Genomic DNA, 20,496 nt, shown 5'->3' with positions numbered 1-20,496 from the left:
GCACGGTGGCCTCTGAGCCCACTTGTACCTGCAGACTCGGGACTGCATGGGACCAACTGCAGCAATTGTTTATGTATGGAGCCCAGGCCTCAAAAACGTCAACCCTGCTCCTTCCCAGGGTCGGGTCTCAGGAAGTGCCTGCACCCTCTCGGCTTGAGACCCTTACTCTCTAGAGGCTGGGAGCCCCCGGGAATTCAGACACACCCTGCCTGAGAGCTTGGGCCACTCAACAGGCTGCTAGAAGCACCAGACTTGACCAGAGACTGACCTTCACTGTCCACTGCATGGTTGAGCTCCACAACCCAGCTTTTCTTAAAGTGCCAGCCTTGGGGACACCTCACATTCTCCAGAGCTTCCACAGGATGCCCATTCTATATGGATGATGAGGGTCAGGGAGGGTCATGTGAGGTAGATGAAGCTTGCCTTCACTTGCTTTCATACACACGCACGAGCGTGCACATGCACGCATGCGCGCACATGCACGCACGCACACTCCTGTCTGAACTTCCAGCCACCCCGTCGTCGGCCAGACAATCCTGCTACTTCTGCTGCCACCCTGGCTCATTTATTTAGAGGTGAACAGTTCTTTCCTTGTTGCACTGGGGTCAGGTTAGACTTGCATGGTTCTACTCAGTGGCCAGTAGCCTCTGGGTTAACTAAAATGAAACCAAGTTCAAAGGCTAGTTCCTATATCTTAGCGCCGTATTTCCCGAAGAGCCATGGAGTGATGGAGTGACAGAGAGGACAGAATATTTGTCAGGACAAAGTGTGTGTGTGTGTGTGTATGAGTGTGTATGTGTATGAGTATTGTGTGTGTGAGTGTGCATGAGTGTGTATGTGTGAGTGTGTGTGAGAGTGTGTGTGAGTGTATGAGTGTGTGAGTGTGAATGAGTGTGTATGTGTGTATGTGTGTGTGAGTTGTGTGAGTGGGTATGTGAGTGAGTATTGTGTGTGAGTGTGTGTGAATGTGTGTGAGTGTGTGTGGGTGTGTGAGAGTATGTGTGTGTGTGCGCGCACGCGTGTGCATACGTGCTCGAGTGTGCTCATGTGCGCAGAAGTTGTGAGTCCGTCTCATTGCTCAGGAGCCCATTGGTCTTGGATTTTGAGGCATCGTCTCTTACTGAGACTGGGGGCTTATCTGTTAAGTTTGGCTGTCTGACCAGCAAGCCCTGGGGGCGGGGCCTACCTGTTTTCTGCCTCTCTGCCTCTGGGACTGTAAGAATATACCACCATACCTGGCTTTTTATGTGGGACCTGGAGATAGAACTCAGGTTCAAACTCCAAATCCTGGGTTCAAGTGATCCTTCTGCCCTATCTCCCAAAGGAGGTGGCCTACAGGCCTCACGGTGTCTAGCTCTTTCTGCCATCCAATAGTAGCTTGCTATCCTTGGGCACAACCGCTTCACTGGTGCTAGAAGAACCAGAGCTGAAATACTTACCCGGGGTCCCACAGCATGCACGAAACAGAGCTCAGACAAAGCTCTTACTGCTGGGACACCCCAAGTTCTGAGTGCCCCCGTCTGGCCCTTGCCTCTCCCCCTGTGCCCTGTGGCAGGGTGGAGACACTCACCAGGTCTGTGTTGGGGACAGCTGCAGGAATCCAGGCGCCCATGGTACTACGGCTCTGGTTCTCATACACCTCTTCCAGTACCTGACTCTTGTTGATGTCTATGTCCAGGAGGAGTCTAGGCAGCAGTGAGACCCCAAGTCCCCAGAGCCGTCTCAACTCCCAGGGGTCATCCTCTGCTCACCAAGCACCCTTATGTGACAGCCCACCTCCCTTTGGTTAGGCAGAGCCTGGGCGGGCGCAGCCGGGTGTCGCAGACGCAGACGGGTGTTCTGATAGGCTGGGCAGCTGGTCTTGTGCTTCCCCGCCCGCCCACAGGGCCTAGCTCAGTAGCTTTGGGGCCCCGCCTCTTTCCGTTCCCACTAGCCCGCCCAGGTGCTGGGTCGGGCCTTGCACCATCCTTACCTCCTCTGGGGCTCCACTATCCAGTCGCCCTGCCACTGCCATCCCTGGGGAGCCTTGAAGTCTGTCTTGGGGACGGACTTGCGTCCCATGACATCTGAGAAGTTGGGGCAGTTGTGCAGTCCCTGCTGCCCCCACTGGTCTCTGAACTTGGCCTGATTCTCATACTGGAGGAGGGAGTCCCAGTCAGTGCCCAAACCTCCTCCACCAATCACCCGGTCGAGGTGGTGGGGATGTTGAGACTCCTGTTCCCCACCCTTTAGAAACGTAGCAGCCAAGCAAGACAGGTCCATATCCCCAACGAAAGTAGGAGACCGAGGCTCAGCAGTCAACGCTACCCACCACTGCACAGTTAGCAGAGGAGTGGGTGATGCCTGTATCTTCGGTGTGACCCGCCTACTCCCTAGTCACCGCTCACCTGAGAGACTTATCCTCCTGTGCTAACCCCATGCCTTTTCTCCTACAACCTCCTCCATCCCTTCTCTGCCTCTGCCTTATGAAGGCCAGTTAATTCACAGCTGTCCCTTGACTAACCTCAGGGAACTGCTTCCGGAATGTCCCTGGGTACCATATCCACTCTCTAGCCCCTTACATTTTAAAATGGCCTAGCATCTGTTTATAACATGTACTTTGTTTGTTTGAGACAGGGTTTCTCTGTGTAACAGTCTTAGCTGCGCTAGAACTTGCTCTGTAGACCGGGCTGGCCTCGAACTCACAGAGATCCGCCTGCCTCTGCCTCCCAAGTGCTGGGATTAAAGGCGTAAGCCACCCACTGCCTGGCTGTAGTGTATTCTTAAGGTCATAGTGATGAGGGAAAAGGTATGTACATGTTGGTATAAATGTAGCCATCACAAGCTTAACTAAATGCATTTTCAAGCGACAGTTGGTTCCCTACATGAATGGAGATGCTGTTAAATGGGGAGCTGACTGTATTACGGTATGTTATCAACGCGTGCAACTTAAAACATAAGAATGTTTTAAACGCATTTTTCCCTTTATTGACATAGCCCTGGCTAGCCTGGTACTCTTTATGTAGCCCAGGCCAGTCTTGAACTCTTAGCACTTCTCCTGCTTAAGCCTCCCAAGTGCTGAGAGTATGTGCACATGTCAGCCAACTACAAAATAAAGGGTTAGAACTTTGTAACTTAAAAGGCCTGTGTTGTGGAATTCTGTCTTCCAGACATGGCCATTGCTGCCCTGACATCAGGTCATTGTGACTACCCATAGGAAGCCTTTGTAAGATGGGACCACCTGCTCCATCTTTGCAGTACATGAGTAGCTTACAAGGGTCATGGGGCTCCTCCCCTCCCCAATATACAAGCAGTTAACAATTGCTGGGAGGGAGACTTCTCCAGCGGTATAGAAGCCCATACACCGCTCATGCTTCTGTAGGTAACCCCAGTTAAACTTGTTGGTTCCCCGAGCTGGATGGAACTGTCTTTGCTCTATCACGGGTCACCTACTGAGGTGGGTAGACATTTGTTCACATCTTCCCAAAAAAGGTCACATAATAGCCCAACACGCAGACTTTACTGCCCTTCTGCTAGCGGAGCTATTTTCCTGGGCCAGCCCTCCTGCAAAGAGCAAGCAGCATCCCTTACCCTCCCTCTACAGAGCCTCCCTACAGCCCAGGTTGATGTTCTGTGGGCCGAAGCCTCATCTCCTGTTCCCTTCACTCTCCCTGACCTCTCCCCACCTCCCATGCCCTCCGGTCTGGCCTGAAGGACTGGCAATGGTCTGCAGGGGTCCGTAGCCATCAGTTGGCAACAAATGAGACACTATACAATTTGGAGTCCTGATCTGTTCACATGCCGTGAACAAGCTAGGAGGAAACTCTCAATAAACTTCCACCGGGAACAGAATGACCAGGTACCCAAGGGCCACTCAGGCACCACTTTGTTAGCATATGTCTAAGGCTCGTGAGCAGGGATGCTAAGCTAGCACCATGCACAATTGCTTTAATGCCTGAGCTCCCTCACAGTGGTCAGATGCGGTCAGTGTCCTCCTCTACCTTTGGGCCTCAGCCGTGGTCTCTCATCTTCTCTTCCTGAACTGTATGCCCCGTCTGCCAGGCCTGCTCTTCCCTGGCTAACCCACCCCACCCTCCAAATGCCCCGCCTCTCTGCTCACCGTCTCTGCATACACCACCATGTTGCCTTTCTGGAGCAGCTTCAGATTCTTGCTGTGGGTGACATCGCCAAGCCACATGCAGACCCGGAGGTGAGCTGGGAGTGCGTTCTGTCCTTCACCTTCTGGGTACTGAGCCAGAGGCAGATCACTCCCGTGAGTGTAGGGGGGGGGGTGCCACTCCCCAGGGGGACAGGATGAGGGAGGAGCACATATTGCCAGACTGGGTCACGTCCACCACCACCCCCTTTCTTATTTTAGTCCTGGGAGCGGGGGCCCTCACATCACACCATGCGCTGGAGTCGGAGTCTACAATAGTATAAAACTCTCACTCCAACACCAGCACTGCAAAGCGATAGGGCTCTGCCCTGATGTTCACAAAAGAAAGGAGGGGTGTGGGTCAGCCCTTGGTGGCTTTGGTGATGCTGGCTAATTACTGCTGGCTGCACTGTGAACCAGCACTTTGCTAAGGACCTCACACGAGGGTGTTACCAAGCAATGCCCTGAGGCCAGGATGCAGTGGACAAAGACAGGAGGAAGGGCTTTGCAGAGTGCTTTGCAGAGTGCAGTGTTCAGGATCAGGGAGGTCCAGAGGGGCCTATCTGTTGACAGGGTTGATACCTTTGGATAGGGCAGGCCAGGGAGCTTGCATCTTCCCTGAGAGACAGTGGGAATCATGAAGGGGCTGTGAGGACCCTCCTCCTCTCCAAGACAGAAGGACATCACTGGGTGGGGTTCAGTCAGTCTTAATGTTATAGCTTACTTCTGATCTGAGGAGCTGGTTCCAAACCCTACAGTCATTGAACATTCTGGAAGTTATCCCGTTGTGGGTCCCAGGAGAGATGGCAAGGTATTCGACCAAGGGGTAGGCATGGGAGTGATGGAGGAGGTGAAGGACTTGAGGAGCATTTACCACAGATGTGGGCTTGGCGGCAGTTCACGTGCTGAGAGGTGCAGACCCTGCCTTCCTCTGGGGACTCTGAGATCTATCCCACTTAATGCAGGGCCAGGGGACAACACGCGCCCATGTCCTCAGGTCCCAGGGGGTTCTCCTGGGAATTTGGGGACCCATCCTTCCCAAAAGACCCCCCTACTTTCCCACCTGTAAGAGGAGGTTCTGAATCTTCCCACAGAACTTGCCGGAGCTCAGGGGTCCTGCTGGGGAGAACAGGACACTGTGAGCGGGTACCCGAGCATAGGCCACTCGCTGCTGCTTGGATATCAGCCAGATCATCACATCAGGGAGGCTCTCCTGGGGCTGTCAAAGTGGGAGAGCATCAGGACCATCTGGGCAGCTCCAAGCCTCGAGGTCCAGCCAGTGTGTGCAGCGCCCACCTCAGGGATCACAGAGTTGAGACGGCGCAGCCAGTCCTCTGCTGTGACCACCATGTTCACTGGCTTGGCCTCCGTGGCATTCTGTGCGAGTTGCTGCAGAAGATGGTTGCGAAGCTCCCATTTATTCTTGTCTAAGTTGTTAGCTTTGGGCTGATCAGTCATACAAGGCAGAGGGCGCCTGTGGCCGGGACAAGTTAATAGGGAGGGTGTGTCTGTTTCTGGTGCTGCTGTAGTCCATGTTCACTTCCTAGCCTGGAGACTCTGTCCCACCCACCCATGGCTGACCTGACGTGCAGAGAGCTGTCTAGCTCTCCCCAGGAGGCTGGCCTGCTGTGGGCCTGACACAGGCTCTCACCCAGCCCTGTCCCATCCTTGAAGCCCTGCAGTGTGTTAGGTTGGTTCCCAAAGACCTCTTGTGGGTAGACAGATGTTTTCCAGGGAAGAGGCTAGCCAAAATGTGGGGGTGGGGAGCAGGCGGGCAGGGAGAAGCTTTCCCATGAGCTTGAAACAGGCACTCTGGATAGAATAAGCAATGGCGAGGGATGTGGGGTGAGAATCGTGTGGGCTGGTCCAGGTGACAGAGATGGCTCCATATGCTGTAGCCTGTGCTGGACAGGCGCTCGGGCTCTCCTAAGTGGGAGGAGGCTCAAGCTGGAGGAGGTTTGAGCAGTGTTCCTGTGGGGAAGGGGCCCTTCCGGTGGGTGGTACTCAGAGCGAGTCTCCCTCAGCTGACCCGAAGGCCAGCCCCAGCCAGGGCACTCAGCTCCTACCGACAGTCCTCTATGAGCTCCTTCAGCAGTCTCTCCCACTGTGGGAGCAGGGCTGGGTCCTTTGGGTTCCGTATGGACTTCAGGATGTTCAGGTTGGCTTTCTGCCCATTGAGAGAAAGGGAGAGAACTAGCCTCAGTCTGGAGCTCTCCTGGGATAGACTTAAGGACCGGCAGGCCCCAGAGACATCTAGGGAGTAACCTGGTGTTAATTTCAAACTGCCACATGCCCTAGCAAAGCTAGGACACCCTTTCTTCCTTACTTCTCTTACCCAGCAGGGGAATGGGCGGCAGGGGATGGAGACGTGCAGATGCCCATCCGAGGACACGGGGGAAGTCATGACTAGAGTAGAGATGCTACGTATAAACACCTTCTGAGACCTGCGCTCCTTGGCAACAAGCCAAGACTCTGTGACGTGACCCTTCCCAGCCTCTCTGTCTTCCTTGACACCTTTATGGCCCTGGTTCCTCTCGGGGCTTAAAAAGCAGGCACATCACTGTGACTTTACACATTTTATTCCCTTTGTGCTCCTATCCCCCAAAACTGCCTATGAATTTTTCAAGCCCCCACTGCCTAGTCTGCTCCTGAATCCGACACCTGTGTCTCCATGGCAACCCTAGCTGCTCTGCACGGTAACTGTACATCTCTGACTTCTCCGGCCAGTGAGGCCAAGCACGCGTCTATTCGTCAGTGTCTTTAGTGCCCATCGCTGTACCTGGCAGAGTTCTCAGTGATGTGGGGGTCCCAATATCGTGGTGTGCAAAAGTGTGAGGCGCGGGCTGGTTTCCTAGTACGGTGATGTACGTTCGTTCCTAAGCCTCCCATCCGCCCCAGCCCCCTCCTGCACACTCACCAGGCGGTCCCGCGTGATGTGGAGGAGGTTCAGGCAATTCATTCGGAAGCTGACATCCTCCCAGTTGGAGGTCACAGCCACCACCGGCTTCATGTTGTACCAGGGCACATAATGGTAGATAGTCCCTGAGATGCAGAGATATGGGGGCGGATCTGAGGGACCGTACCAAGGAGGTCCCAATCCCTGTATCCTCCTAGGGATTTGCTCGTGGGCTACCTTGGTTCTCAAGGATTTGCTAACCATGCCAAGTGGGCCATCCAGCCTGAGCCCAGAGCGAGCACTTGGTGAACACAGCTGGCTCCTATTAAGCATATATTGCGTTCCGTGTATCAGGTGGCTTTTCAGGTAGGAAAACCAGGTGGGTGCTAAGAACTGAATTCAGGTCCTCTGGAAGAGCAGCAAGGGCCATCTCCCTTACAGAGTACTTTTTCTGCAATACCCTGTTGCATCAGTCTCTAAGGAACAAAACCACAAATGCCCTGAATGCTTGAGCAGCAGAAAACTTGTGAGGTCAGCATTCCAATCTTGGAAAAGTTCTGCTTCTTCTCTGGTAACTTCAGGCATAGGAATATGACAGAGAAGCTGGGCACTACCCAATATGGGCAGTCCAAAAAAACACGCCATGTTGTATTGATACACTGTTTATGATTTATTAAAGCTTGACTGAGGATTCAGAAAAGCAAAGTCAGCCACAGGCCTTTGAAGCCATGCACACACCTTTAATCCCAGCAGCCAGAAGCTAGGAGGTGGTGGTACACCCCTTTAATTCTAGGACTCAGGACTAAGAGGCAGAAAGATCTCTGTGAGTCCAATCAAGGCCACCCAGACCTACACAAGAGTGAATCAATATGAAAGAGAATTATAGCTCACATTTTTAATCCCAGTATTAGGGAAGTAAATAAGACAGAAGCAAGGTCTCAGATGAACATTCATTCTCCAGCCACACTGAGGAGAGAGATGGTCCATCACCCAGAAGTCAGGAATTCTCTTAAAACCTGGAGTTTGTCTTTTAAATTGTTTTATTATATGTGTACAGGTGTTTGTCTATCATGTGTCTGATTACTGCAGAGGCCAGAAGAGAAAGAATATCTAATCCTCTGAAACAGAAGTTATAGATGGTTGTAAGCAACCATGTGGATGCTAGGAACCTAACCCCGGTCCTCAGGAAGAGCATCCAATGCTCTTAACCATTAAGCCATCCCTCTAGCCCCCTAGAACTCAGTTTACTTGGCTGGGTGACAACCAACAAGACCCAGTGATCCTCCTATCCCCACCCAAACTTAGTGATGTGGTTGCAGGCTTCTTATAAGGGAACTATAATATTAATTCCAGTTCTCATGCTTGCACAGCAAGCCATCTTTTTTTTTCATTTAAAGAAAAAAATGTATTGAAGATCTGAAAAACTCCTACAAGATTGACTTTTCCATAAAACTGTAGCTACACGATGCATTGCATCTATCGTGTTAAAACACGCATTAGACACAAATACAAAAACCATGAAACAAGCCACCATTCTTCAACAATTAAGCAAAGATAAAATGCCTAAGGAGCAACATGAATGACCACAGCAAGCCATCTTAAATGTTAAACCATCTCTTCAGCTCTTACTTTAGTATTTTTTACTTTATGTTTGGGGCATATTTCTTGTGTATAACATGGTTAGTTTTTTTCTTATTTGTTTGTTTGTCTGTTTATCTGAAGACAGAATCTCCCTACATAGCCCTGGCACTATGTAGACCAGGCTGGCCTCTAACTAATGATTCACCCGACTCTGTCTCCATGCTAGGACTGAAGGCATGTGCTACCTAGCTTGTTTTAGTGTTTTTGACGCCTGTATAGTTAAACCTGCGGTTGTTCATGATTACACATGGCTGACTATATTCACACAATGGAATACTAACTACATGGAAATTAGAGAAGGAAGACACAACTGTATCCAAGAATATGTTGATCTGTAGACCTATTTACAAACTGATGAATGAAGAAGGCAGGGATGTTCTTTAATACACATCATTAGATGAAGACGAGATGAAGGTTAGCAGTGTGATTGCCCTCCGTGGGTGGGGGCAAGAGGCACGGGCCCCTAGGGTATGGCTATTCTGCTTCAGGGTATGAGTGCTATTATTTGGTGTATCTGCAGCAGGGTTAGTCACGAGTGTGTTAACCTTCATTCAAACCTTTACTTAAGAAACCGAGAAATAGTGTTGCCCGGTGAGTGCCACGGCGGAGGAATCCGCCAGCTGTTTTTCAGTCCCGGGCCTGTGGTTGGCTTTGGACTTATACTGATGATGGGTACTTATTTATTCACGCACACAAAGGAAAACAGTCAGGAAAAAAGGACAAAATGAGCTTGCACGCTACAGTGTGTCTCGGAGTGGTAGAATGTGCCACAGAGAAGAATAAGGCAGGAGAGATAAGGCACTGCCAAGCAATCTAAAACAGAGTGGTTACCCTAAGGCCTTTCTGAAAGGAGCTATAAGTTTCTAGATGTGGCCCAGAGAGACCCCAATATAAAAAATATGGACAGGAGATTTAAAAATAGGGGATGGGGTAGGAGTAGACCGTGTACAAGGACAGACTGCTTCCCACAGGAAACAGAAGAGAAAATTAAAAGGGACAATTCACAAAGAAGAACGTCTTGAGATTTTATGGGATTGCTGGAAGACTCAGCACTGAATGACGGGGCTGTATACTAAATACAAGGAGGCCCCTGACTGATCCCCTGAATTGGGGCCTGGGACCCAAGATGGCAACTTTCTTCCTCCACTCTTCGGGCGCTTCCAAAAACAGCAAGAAGGAAAATAAGTCCACTTCCAGCCAACAGGGAGACAGAGCAGACAGAGGTAATCTGCAGACTCAAAGTACACACAAAGGCCTGCCAAAAGCAACTCTGGCCTCCACAGAAGCACCCAGGGGTGAAGACAGCAGAAGGCGCCTGTGGGGAAGCAGAAAGCAAGACCCACAAAGGGAAGAAAGGCTTGACGTGAGGCCAGCAAAAATACATTCCCCGAAAGAAGGCAGGGCGTGAGCCGATAGGACTCAGCAAACAGGCCAGGAGAAAACAGAAACACCCGGGAAAGGCAAAGGCCCAGGGTGACAGTTAGGCCTTGCAGACATTTGAGTGAGGGACGTGGGATTGAGAACAAGAATTCCTCAAGTGAATTGGAAAGACAGGGTCAAAAAGGGATCCGCGAGAAGATGACAGCTGGAAGAGGACCAAGGGGATCGTGAAAGGGATACATGGGAGCCAGAGGACAAAGAGCGGCAGAGTACTTTATCTTAGAGTGTGAGGGCAGCCAGTCAGGAAAAGGATAGTGCTTTTAACCAACGGTAATGTGAACAATACAAAATATACATGCTGACCGGTTCAAAATGAATCATAGAACTAAATGCAAAAAACAAACTTACAACATTTTGAAGGTTAAAAAAAAAAAAAAAAAAAAAAAACAGGAAGAAAAATTTCATATCCTTCAGTAAGGCCCAGTTCTCGAGAAATGACACGGTGTGTCTTAGGGGTTGGCTGACAGTTTCAGAGGTCTGGTCCATTACCATCATGGCAGGCAGATGTGGTGCTGGAGAAGGAGCTATCTAACAGGCAACAGGAAGTGAACTCAGACTGGGTGTGGCTTGAGCACGTATGAGACCTCAAAAACCTGCCTCCACGGTGACACACTTCCTCCAACAAGGCCACACTCACTCCAACAAAGACACACCTCCTAATAGTGCCATTCCCTTTGGAGGCCATTTTCTTTCAAACCGCCACACCATGGGAAAAAAATAAATTGCATTTGATCCAAATTCAAAATCTTGGCACTTCAATAATGAGGACTGGAGTAAGGCTCAGTGTCAAGGGGCCTCCTGCTCTTCCAGAGGACCTGAGTTCGATTCCCAGTACCCATGTCAGATGGCTCACAACAGCCTGTGACTCCAGCTACAGGGGATCTGATAACCTCTTCTGGCTTCATAGTCGCCTGAACTCACAGACACAGACACATAATTAAAACAGCAACAACAAAAACAAACTTTAAAAGGTGAGGGGACAAATTAGACATTTTAGAAAAAGACTATAACACATGGCCATTAGATTAGATCATTAGATAAGGTGCCAAAGTTAATTCAATGCAGAATCCAAATGTTTCTTGGCAAATAGTATTGAGTTGGCTATATAGAAAAAAAGAGGTGTTGGTGGCACACGCCTTTAATCCCAGCACTCAGGAGGCAGAGGCAGGCGGATCTCTGTGAGTTTGAAGCCAGTCTGGTCTACAGAGTTTCAGGATAGCCAAAGGCTACAAAGAGAAACCCTGTTTAGGAAAATAAAACAACAAAATTAAGCCAAGGCCAGTGAGATGGATCTGTGGGTAAGGACACTTTGCCCCCAAGCCTGGCTAAGTATTTGAAATGTGAAGGAGAACTTGGCACTTGGCTTAGGCAGGAGGGTCTTGAGTTTAAGGTCATCCTCCCCACCCCACCCCCATAAAAACCAAAACAATCACAGAAGCCCCTAGGAACTTCTGATGTCTAAGATACATCTTTCATAAAGGCACTTTGCACTGAGCCTGACAACCTGAGTTTCATCCCCAGGACTCAGGGTGGAAGGAGAGAGCCAACTCCTGCAAGTTGTCCTCTGACCTCCACATGACAAAACAGACAAATGTAATAAAGGTCTGATAGGTCAAAGACCTCAACAGTCCTTGCCCTAAAGAAAGATACGTGGGCCAGAGGTGTAGCTTAGTTGGTAGAGTACTAGGCTAACATGTTTGGCCATCAGTACCACATAAAAACAGGCATGGTGATGTGTGGATGATCCTAGCACTTGGGAAGTGGAGGAAGGAAGATCAGAAGCTCAAGGTTATTCTCAGCTATAGTGAGTTTAAGCCCAGCCTGGGCTACTAGAGACCCTGTCTCAGACCACAAAACAGAGGTGGTGGCTAATCCTAGATATTTGAAGGTGAATGTAAGTACATGGTACATAGATCTGAATAGAGATTTAATGTATGAATCAAATGAGAAAGAATATATATATATATGTATATATATATATATATCTCCAAATGCTTATATGCTAGACAAAAGGATGGGCGGGGTGCAGGAAAATGGTGTGTACACACAGATGTCAGCCTTCAACCTTATAATGAGAATGCACATTGTGGTCCTGTGAGATAGTTTTTCACATCCAATAGCATGGCAACAATTAAAAGGCTGGCCACAGCGAGTCCCGGTGAGAACAGAGTACAGCAGGAATTCTCATCGCATGCTGTTGGGAGTGTAATTTGGTATAATCACTTTTGCTCTGAGACCCACCCCTAGGTATATAATTTAGAGGAAGCCCTGTCCTCGTGGCCAGAAGCCACGTATGAGAATGCTCACAACAAAGTTATTGTACTGGCCAGCTTATCTATATGCGCTCCATAATTCGTGGTCTGATCACACAGTGGGATACATTCAGAAAATAAAACAAGATGCAGCTACCCAGAGTCCAGTCATGTGGGGCAGAAGGTGTAAGGCAGATAGATGCTCATGCATGGATGGAGTCTTCTAGAACAACAGAAGAAACACGTGCTGCTTGTGGGTTCCATACATGGAGGATAAGAAAAAGAAGGAAAGAAAAAAAAAAAAAAAAAAAGAAAAGAAAAGAAAAGAAAACCCCAGGCTGCTGAGCTTATGAGTCAGAATCATAGTTATTTCTCAGGTGGAGAGACTGTTTCAGGAACCGGCAGCCTTCTGTGCTTTAGCTGAGTGATGAGTTTTCGAGAATTCATTTCACCCTCCTTTAAGCTACGTGTATACATTCTAGATGCTTTTTTTTTTTGCATGCATGTTTCTCAATATAAAAACAAAAACAGCAGAACTTTATGCTAGATGGAAGCAGCCGGTTGAGCACAAAGGACCACATAATGTACAATTCCATGTGTGTGAAATGTCAGACTTGGAAAACGCATTGAAACTTAAAGTAGATTAGTGGTTGTCTACAGCTGTGGAGCTGACAACATCAGGGAGGGCTAATGGGCCTAGGGTTTCTTTGGGGAGAGAGGAAAGCACTCTAAAATGGATTGTGGTAACGGTTGCATAACTGTGGAAAATCCCAAAATCCATGGGATTGTATGCTTCAAAGGGGCAAATTACATGTTATGGGAATTATATCTCAACAAAGCTTTTATTTAGAAGGGTAGGAAAATGGGTCGTCAGAAAGCATCTGGATGGGCAAGGAGATGGTGAAGCTGGCAGAGAGAGGGAGACTAAGTCAGGAGCTCCCAGATTTTAACATGTATCCACATCACCTACAGGCCCAAACAGTCCCTTTGGCTCTATTCATAGATTTTTTTTCTGGTTTTTATGGTCTGGAGTGAGATCAAGAATTTGCCTTTCTAACACGCTGATGCTGTTGGCCCAGGGACTACAGTGGAAAGATAAGGTGCCCAATTAATTCACATTGGATGGGGGAGGTAGATGAATGGATGTGTGTCTGAGAGGGATGGGTTGGTGAAAGTTGGATGGCTAAATAAATGGGTTGGAGCTGGAGAGACGGCTCCATGGGTAAGATCTTGCATATATGCAAACATCTGAGTTCAGATATCATTGCCTATGTGAAAAGTGGGCTGTGGCCACATAGGGCTGGAACCCCAGTACTGTGGATGGTGGAGACAGTGGCTACTGAGGGTTTCTGTCCAGCAGCCTAACTCCAGGCTCGGGAAGAGGCTTTGTCTCAAAAGACAGTAAGAGAGAGGGTGATAGAGCAGGGCATCCAACATCCTCCTTTGGCCTCTGCAAGCGCACGCGCAAGCTTATACACGTGCACACATCACACACAGAAATGAATACAACTAGATAAGCGGAGTAATGGATAAAGCGTAGAGAGATGAACAGCCACTAGCTATGCAATGTCTGGCAAGCGACTTCACTACCCTGAGGTTCATTGTCATCGCGTGTGAAATGTGTGTCAACGACCAGATGTGGTGCTCCTGCCTGTCATTCTAGTGCTTGGCAGGCTGAGGGAGGGGGACCATGACATCAAGACCAGCTTGTACTACCCGGTGAGACCCTGCCTAAAAAACAGAGACGGGGGAGAAAATAAAATAAACAAAAAAGAAAGAAAAAGCAAAACAAAAACAAACAAACAGAGACAGGGTTCCTCTGTGTAACAGTCCTGGCTGTCCTGGAATTTGCTCTGTAGACCAGGCTGGCCTCAAACTCACTGAGATCCTCCTGTCTCTGCCTCCCAAGTGCTGGGATTAAAGGCGTGCGCCACCACTGCCCCGCTAATGTCAGGGGATGTTTGTGAATGTTCTATGAGCTAATGCCCTTGGAAGAGCCCAGCATGTACTTGGCATGCTTCATTTTCCCGCTTGAATCTGGCTGTTACCATCATGTATCACTGGGCTGTGCTGGGTGATTGACACGAGAGGCTTGTAGCTTGGATCCATCTTGTTCCCATAGTGACCCATGCTGACTTCGAATTGGATCAGGTCTTTAAACTTGGGCATCATGGTACAGGAAAGGAAGATGACGCACAGCCCATACTTCTGGCGATACTGCTGTCTCTAAAACAGTAACCACAGATACACACACACCCTCAGTACATAAGAGATGAGTGTGGCAGGGACAGGAGGACACGTACTCCATTTTTTCCCCCTAAAGTGTTCTGTGCTCCACTTTGGAATGAACTAGATCATTACTGAGGTCTTGCCCTGGCTGATCAAGTGTGGACACTCCCAGTATCCCCATCACCCAGCCAACCCACCCAGCTGGGTCATTCTTTCCCTCTGTGGAGCTGGGCAGGAAGATCTCTTTCGTGGTGAAACTTGGCTCTGAGTTGGGACAAGAGTTCAAACACACAGGTGCATACACGTGCATGCGCGAACACACACACACACACACACACACACACACACACACAGAGTGTTCTGAGCTACCTCAACTTATTCCGCTCCAATCTGTTGTTTATCCCGTTCCTCTACCCCAGTGGCTCTCAGCTTTCCTAACGCTGTGACCCTTTACTATAATTCTCTGTGTTGTGGTGACCCCCAACCATAAAGCTACTTTTGTTGCTTACTTCCTATCTGTAATTTTGCTGCTGTTATGAAGCCTAAAGTAAATATCTGTGGTTTCCCAATTGTTTTAGGTGACTCCTGTGAAAGGGTTATTCAGCTTCCAAAGGAGTCACAGCGCATAGGCTGAGGACTGCTGCTCCGCTGCTCCTGTGCAGGGGGTCTCCACTGGCTTTAGGAAGAAATCCAAATGCTCTAGAATCCCCCAGGAATGAGGATGGGAATGAAGCGGCTTCCTCCTTAGAAAGCAGGTTTGCAAAGCCGAAGCCCGGTGTTTGCAAGGTCTGTGACCACTAGGGATACGGCTAGACATGAAAGCCCCGGAAGGTGCTTGGGGAACACTGATTAGCATCCTTATACTTCCAACAGATGGGTGCCCAGTGCCTCTTGCACTGGAAAATGTTGTTCACAGTAGATCTGGTGGGTGCAGAGAAACTGTCTTTTTTTTCCTGGGTTACCTGTTCCGTTTCCTGTGATTACCTCTATTTGGGTCACTTCCCGAGACAGATCCTTTATCGTAGACTCTTGCTGAGACTTCATCCGGGTGATTATCTCCACAAAGATCCGGCCTTGATAAGTTAAACCATCCTTAATAGCATCAAGAATACACTAGAGCAACAGAGAGAAAGGGATGATTAAAAAAAAAAAAAAGACTAAGCAAACCTCCCTGGACCCACACCACACAGCAAAGGCAAGACTATCCCGGGGCAGTCTGCTTGGGGATGGCTCCAACCACAGCCCTACTAAAGAATCCCAGGTAACCAAGATGCCTCCAGCTCCCGACTCTCTTCTGCACTCTTCAGTTTCCATGCACTTGGCCTGCCAAGCATGATCTACACAAATGTCTAGGGCTTGGAGGGGATGGCCATCACCAGAGTGAGTGCCCCCAACCCGCCAGTCAAGCCACGCCCTGCCTCCTTGTCAAAGTGATTGATCTAAGAACAACACCGGGCCAGCCAATGAGAGTGCTTCCCTGGCCCTTCAGGCAGATTCCCCAGCCAGAAGTGACTGTGGCTGAGGAGCCACCCACGGGTGAAGAGGAAGAGGCAGAGCTTGTGACAGGGAAGGGCTCCTCTCACAAACTCCCTGCCAGCCTCATCCCCCCCCCCCCGTTTTCCTTTTATTTATTTTTCTTTATTTTTACTTTTTGTTGAGGGATGGGGTGTGGAGGTCAGAGGCCAGCTTTCGGGAGCCGGCTCTCTCTTTCCACTGTGTGGGTCCCAGGACTGCCCTCAGGTCATCAGGCGTGGTAGCATATTGGCTGAGCCATCTTTATTATTTTTATCTCTTTAAGAGAAGGAACTGCTGTTGTAGCCCAGCGAGCTTCTAGCTCATGATCTCCTTGCAGAAGTCTCCCGAGTGCCCCATTGTTGGTTCAACTAATCCGAGTGGGTTTCCAGCATCAATCAGCAGTCCTGAGCAACCCTGTACTTTTCTTTCTTTTTTAACCCAGTGTGCCCTTCCTATCTGTGGGAAGCCTTACCAGGGTTCCATCTTCAATGCCTTACCCCAGTGACCATCTAGAGCACTCCATTTGTCCTTTTCTGGTACCAGAGCTTAGGACCCTTGTATATTTATGCGTATGTTATATTAGGACCCTTATATATATTGTGGTTATTTCTGCACCCATGCCCATCATCTCCTATCAGGAGATGGACAGAGAGGTCAGACAGAGTCCTCCCTGGACATTTCCAAGTTTCCGATGCTCCACACACAGTCAACTTTACCTCTACTGTCCCCCAGAGTCGACAGGAAACACTTACAGTGCCTTCCTCTGGGATCCTAAAGGGGGGCTTTTTACCCCCTCGGAGAGTCAGGAAGCTGGGGCCAAAGCAGGGCAGGAAGCCAGAGTACATTCCTGGAAGGAGAGAGTGAGACCCCTGGAGGACACACGTGGGAGAGGTACCAAGGGCGGGGTGGTCCCAGGCCTGGCTTGCCTTGGATCTCCTCTCCCGTGGACGAGATCTGGTTGAGGCACAAGCTGGCAGACCCAATCTCTTCCCAGCAATCGTGTTTGGAGCTGAAAAAACCGCAATGCAGGCTGAGCCCCTGGCCCAGCCCTGTCTCCTCCTCCCCAGAGTGAGGGTCTACCTCCAGTCCATTTGCTCACCAGTCCACGACTCTGAACTTGACGTAGCTAGAGAGGCAGGGCAGCTGCAAGGGAAGGCAGGAGGCACGGGGACGGTATAAATGACATGGTGTGGCCCTGGGCGGATGAGGGGGGCTTCCGAGCACTTGGGAAGGCCTGCCTCTGTTCCTAGTCAATAACCCACAAGCTGTGCTTGGACACTTTAGTCTTCCAGGCTTCCCACTCATTTCAGTTTCCAGAGACAGGGTTTCTCTGTGTAGCAGTCCTGGCTGTCCTGGAACTTGCTTTGTAGACCAGGTTGGCCTTGAACTCACACAGACCCTCCTGCCTCTGCCTGCCAAGTGCCGGGATTACAGGCATGCACCACCACTGCCTGGCTCAGGCTTCCCACTCCTAAGGACTGCTGGCAAGACCCTGAGATGATACATCACTTTGTATTCATTTTGTTCTTAAAGTTTACTTTGTGTCTGTCAGTGTTTGCCTGTGTCTGTGCAAGCAATTAAAGTTTACTTTGTGTCTGTCAGTGTTTGCCTGTGTCTGCGCAAGCATGTGCCATGTGTTTCTGGTGATTTCTGGTGTCCGTGGAGGTCAGATGAGGGCATTGGATGTCCTAGAGCTGAAGTTACATTGTTGAGCCCCACGTGGGTATTGGGAACTGACCCTGGGTCCTCTCCAATACTGACAAGGGTTTTTAACCACAGAGCCACCTCTCTAGCCTGTTTTGTATTCCTGATGTTAACACAGACCCCTTTTTGTTTAAATTTCAGGACCAGGGCTGGCGAGTGGGCTCAGTGGGTGAAAGAGATTGCTGCACAAGTCCAATGACCTGCGTTAGACCTCTCGGAACCTACCATGTGAGCAAAGAACCAACTTCTCAAGTTGTTGTGTGACCTCTACACATGCACCCTAGAACATGGATGTCCCCCCCCCCCCCCGCACACACACACACAAGGGCTGTGTGGGTGACAGGAACTGAACCCAGGTCCTCTGCAAGAGCAGTAAGTGCTTTTAACCATTGAGATGTTTTTTTTTCCAGCTCATGCCTGTTTTCTTCTTTAGTGTGAATGAATGCTCAGCACCCTTACTGTTGTCTACTTGAGTAGTATACCCTGAGCTTCCTGTGTTTCCCACCAGGCAGAGCCTCTTGTGCTGACCCAGCCTCTGTCCACACCAACACCAACACCAGAATTTCTCTTTTAAAGTCGAGGACGGGGAGGGAGGGTGTGATGGAGCAGCCGTACCTGAATCTGGAAGGTGAGGATTTGGTTCCATATTGGGCTGTCGTTCTGGCTCTGTGGATGTGTCCTGAGCTGAGAACATCCCAAGGCTCAGTCAGTGCTGTCCTGTCCCCTCCTCCTGCTACTGGCCTCCCTTGCCCACCTCCCTGTCCAGTCCACACGTGGACACTTTCTGCAGTACCCAGGTGAACAGACCAATCCCCAACCCTTTGACAATAATTTCTCCACAGCCTCAGCTTCTTTCTCTTGGCTCTCTTAAAGACTCTCTTGACTCTCTTTCCTCCTCGCCCTTCTTTTGAGCCGTGTTGGGGACTGAAAATCCAGTTTCACACATGCTGGGTAAGCACTCCACCACTGAGCAGCACCCTAATTCCTTTTGTTTGTTTGTTTGTTTGTTTTATGCTTTTTGTTTGTTTGGGGTTTGGTTTTGTTTTTTTAATGTACTTACTTATTTTATGTGTATGTTTTGCTTGCATGTATTTCTGTGCATCCCATGTTGCTTGGGGCCAGAGGAGGCCAGAAATAGGTGTTAGCTCTCCTGGAACTACAGTTTCAGATGGTTGTGAGCTACCATGCTGATGCTGGTCATTGAACACAGGTCCTCTGAAACAGCAACCAGTCCTCTTTAACAGCAGAGCCAGCCCTAATTTGGTTTTCTTTTGAGGAGGGTTTCACTAAGTAGCCCTAGCTGGCCTAGAAATCACCATATTTACCAGGCTCTGGCCTTAAATTGGCAGTGATCTTCCTACCTCCCAATAGGACTGCCAGCTTTGTTACATGAAGCATATGCAAAGGGTTTTTTTGGAGTTTTTTTTTTTTGTTTTGTTTTGTTTTGTTTTTTGTTTTTAGATCAATTCTAGTAGAAATGTAGACAAAAATATGGCTGGTGGCCTTCCCTCCCTTTTAAGTAGAGTCAAGGCTATCCTCTAACTCCTGATCCTCCTGTCTCTCCCTCCCAAGTGCTAGGATTACAGGCATATAAGTAACATGTATGCCTGGCTAGGATGCATTCTTTAATTTTTATTGTATTTCTATGAGATAGGGTATCACTGTGTAGCCCTGGCTAGCCTGGAACTCGTTATATGTAGACCACGCTACACTCAGACCGGGGTCCTGCTCTGCAGCCTTCTCCTCTTCCCATGCACTGCTTTCCCTGAATGCACTTCCTCCAGGTCTCAGACCCTTTCTGCACCAACCTTGTCCCCAATTAGTTCCACCTCCAAGGCAGGAGCAGCTGACTGGTGCTTCCCTAGGACAGGAAGGAGCTTTGAAGGACTTCTGAGATAGACGCATTTCTTTTTGAGGGGCCAGGGAGAGGAAATGGGGGAACTGGACAGCTTTTTACCCTCCCTCCCAATTTAGCTTGGTTTCCCTCTGGGCAGACCAGTCTTCCAGTTTACAACAGAGCCAGTGTGTGTGCAGTCCCTCCCTCCCTCCCTTCTCTCTCTCTCTCTCTCTCTCTCTCTCTCTCTCTCTCTCTCTCTCTCTCTCTCTGTGTGTGTGTGTGTGTGTGTGTGTGTGTGTGTGTGTACAGGATGTCTTAGAGAAGACAAAACCAGGTCAATGGCTTGAAGCCTTGAAAAGATATCCGTGGGAATTTTGAGAAACAATTGTACTGGGTTGTGGTGGTGCACGCCTTTAATCCCAGCACTTGGGAGGCAGAGGCAGGTGAATCTCTGTGAGCTGGAGGCCAGCCTGGTCTACAGAGTGAGTTCCAGGACAGCCAAAGCTGTTACACAGAGAAACCCTGTCTTGGAAAAGGAAGAGACAGTTGTGATTTTCAGTGTCATTCCACGCCCCTCCGGTCCCTCCTCCCTTCCCACGGACTCTAACTGAAATGGAGGTCCTCTGCACAGTAGATGAAGAACTGTAAGTACGCCAGTGTGATTGGGACTGCTGCCGACTTGAAGATCTGGACCTGGGTGTCAGCCTCATAGGGCAGCTTTTGATCTACCTAGGGACACCAGAGAATTGGACAGGGTCAGGGACAGGGTCAGGGACAGGGACAGGGACAGGGGCAGGGACAGGGGCAGGGTCAGGGACAGGGTCAGGGTCAGGGTCAGGGACAGGGT

General features: G+C 49.6%; 1 protein-coding gene across 1 annotated transcript in view; it reads right to left on the bottom strand.

The window, feature by feature from the left end:
- Nucleotides 1-20,496, bottom strand: part of Fer1l5 (fer-1 like family member 5) — a 47,256-nt gene that overhangs the window by 12,918 nt on the left and 13,842 nt on the right. Inside the window, exons 12-27 of the mRNA XM_051204279.1 lie at nucleotides 20,258-20,378; nucleotides 19,621-19,673; nucleotides 18,428-18,496; nucleotides 17,208-17,251; nucleotides 17,035-17,117; nucleotides 16,861-16,955; nucleotides 15,578-15,706; nucleotides 14,413-14,590; nucleotides 7,053-7,177; nucleotides 6,202-6,302; nucleotides 5,432-5,609; nucleotides 5,199-5,354; nucleotides 4,100-4,228; nucleotides 1,973-2,136; nucleotides 1,571-1,685; nucleotides 269-371 (exon numbers count right to left, since the gene is read on the bottom strand). Coding sequence (XP_051060236.1) covers nucleotides 269-371; nucleotides 1,571-1,685; nucleotides 1,973-2,136; nucleotides 4,100-4,228; nucleotides 5,199-5,354; nucleotides 5,432-5,609; nucleotides 6,202-6,302; nucleotides 7,053-7,177; nucleotides 14,413-14,590; nucleotides 15,578-15,706; nucleotides 16,861-16,955; nucleotides 17,035-17,117; nucleotides 17,208-17,251; nucleotides 18,428-18,496; nucleotides 19,621-19,673; nucleotides 20,258-20,378 — 1,843 coding nt within the window. The remainder of the gene's footprint in view (nucleotides 1-268; nucleotides 372-1,570; nucleotides 1,686-1,972; nucleotides 2,137-4,099; nucleotides 4,229-5,198; nucleotides 5,355-5,431; nucleotides 5,610-6,201; nucleotides 6,303-7,052; nucleotides 7,178-14,412; nucleotides 14,591-15,577; nucleotides 15,707-16,860; nucleotides 16,956-17,034; nucleotides 17,118-17,207; nucleotides 17,252-18,427; nucleotides 18,497-19,620; nucleotides 19,674-20,257; nucleotides 20,379-20,496) is intronic.

Source organism: Phodopus roborovskii, unplaced genomic scaffold, assembly GCF_943737965.1.
Source record: "Phodopus roborovskii unplaced genomic scaffold, PHOROB, whole genome shotgun sequence".
Classification (NCBI taxonomy): Eukaryota; Metazoa; Chordata; class Mammalia; order Rodentia; family Cricetidae; genus Phodopus; species Phodopus roborovskii.
This window is presented reverse-complemented; position numbering and strand designations above follow the sequence as displayed.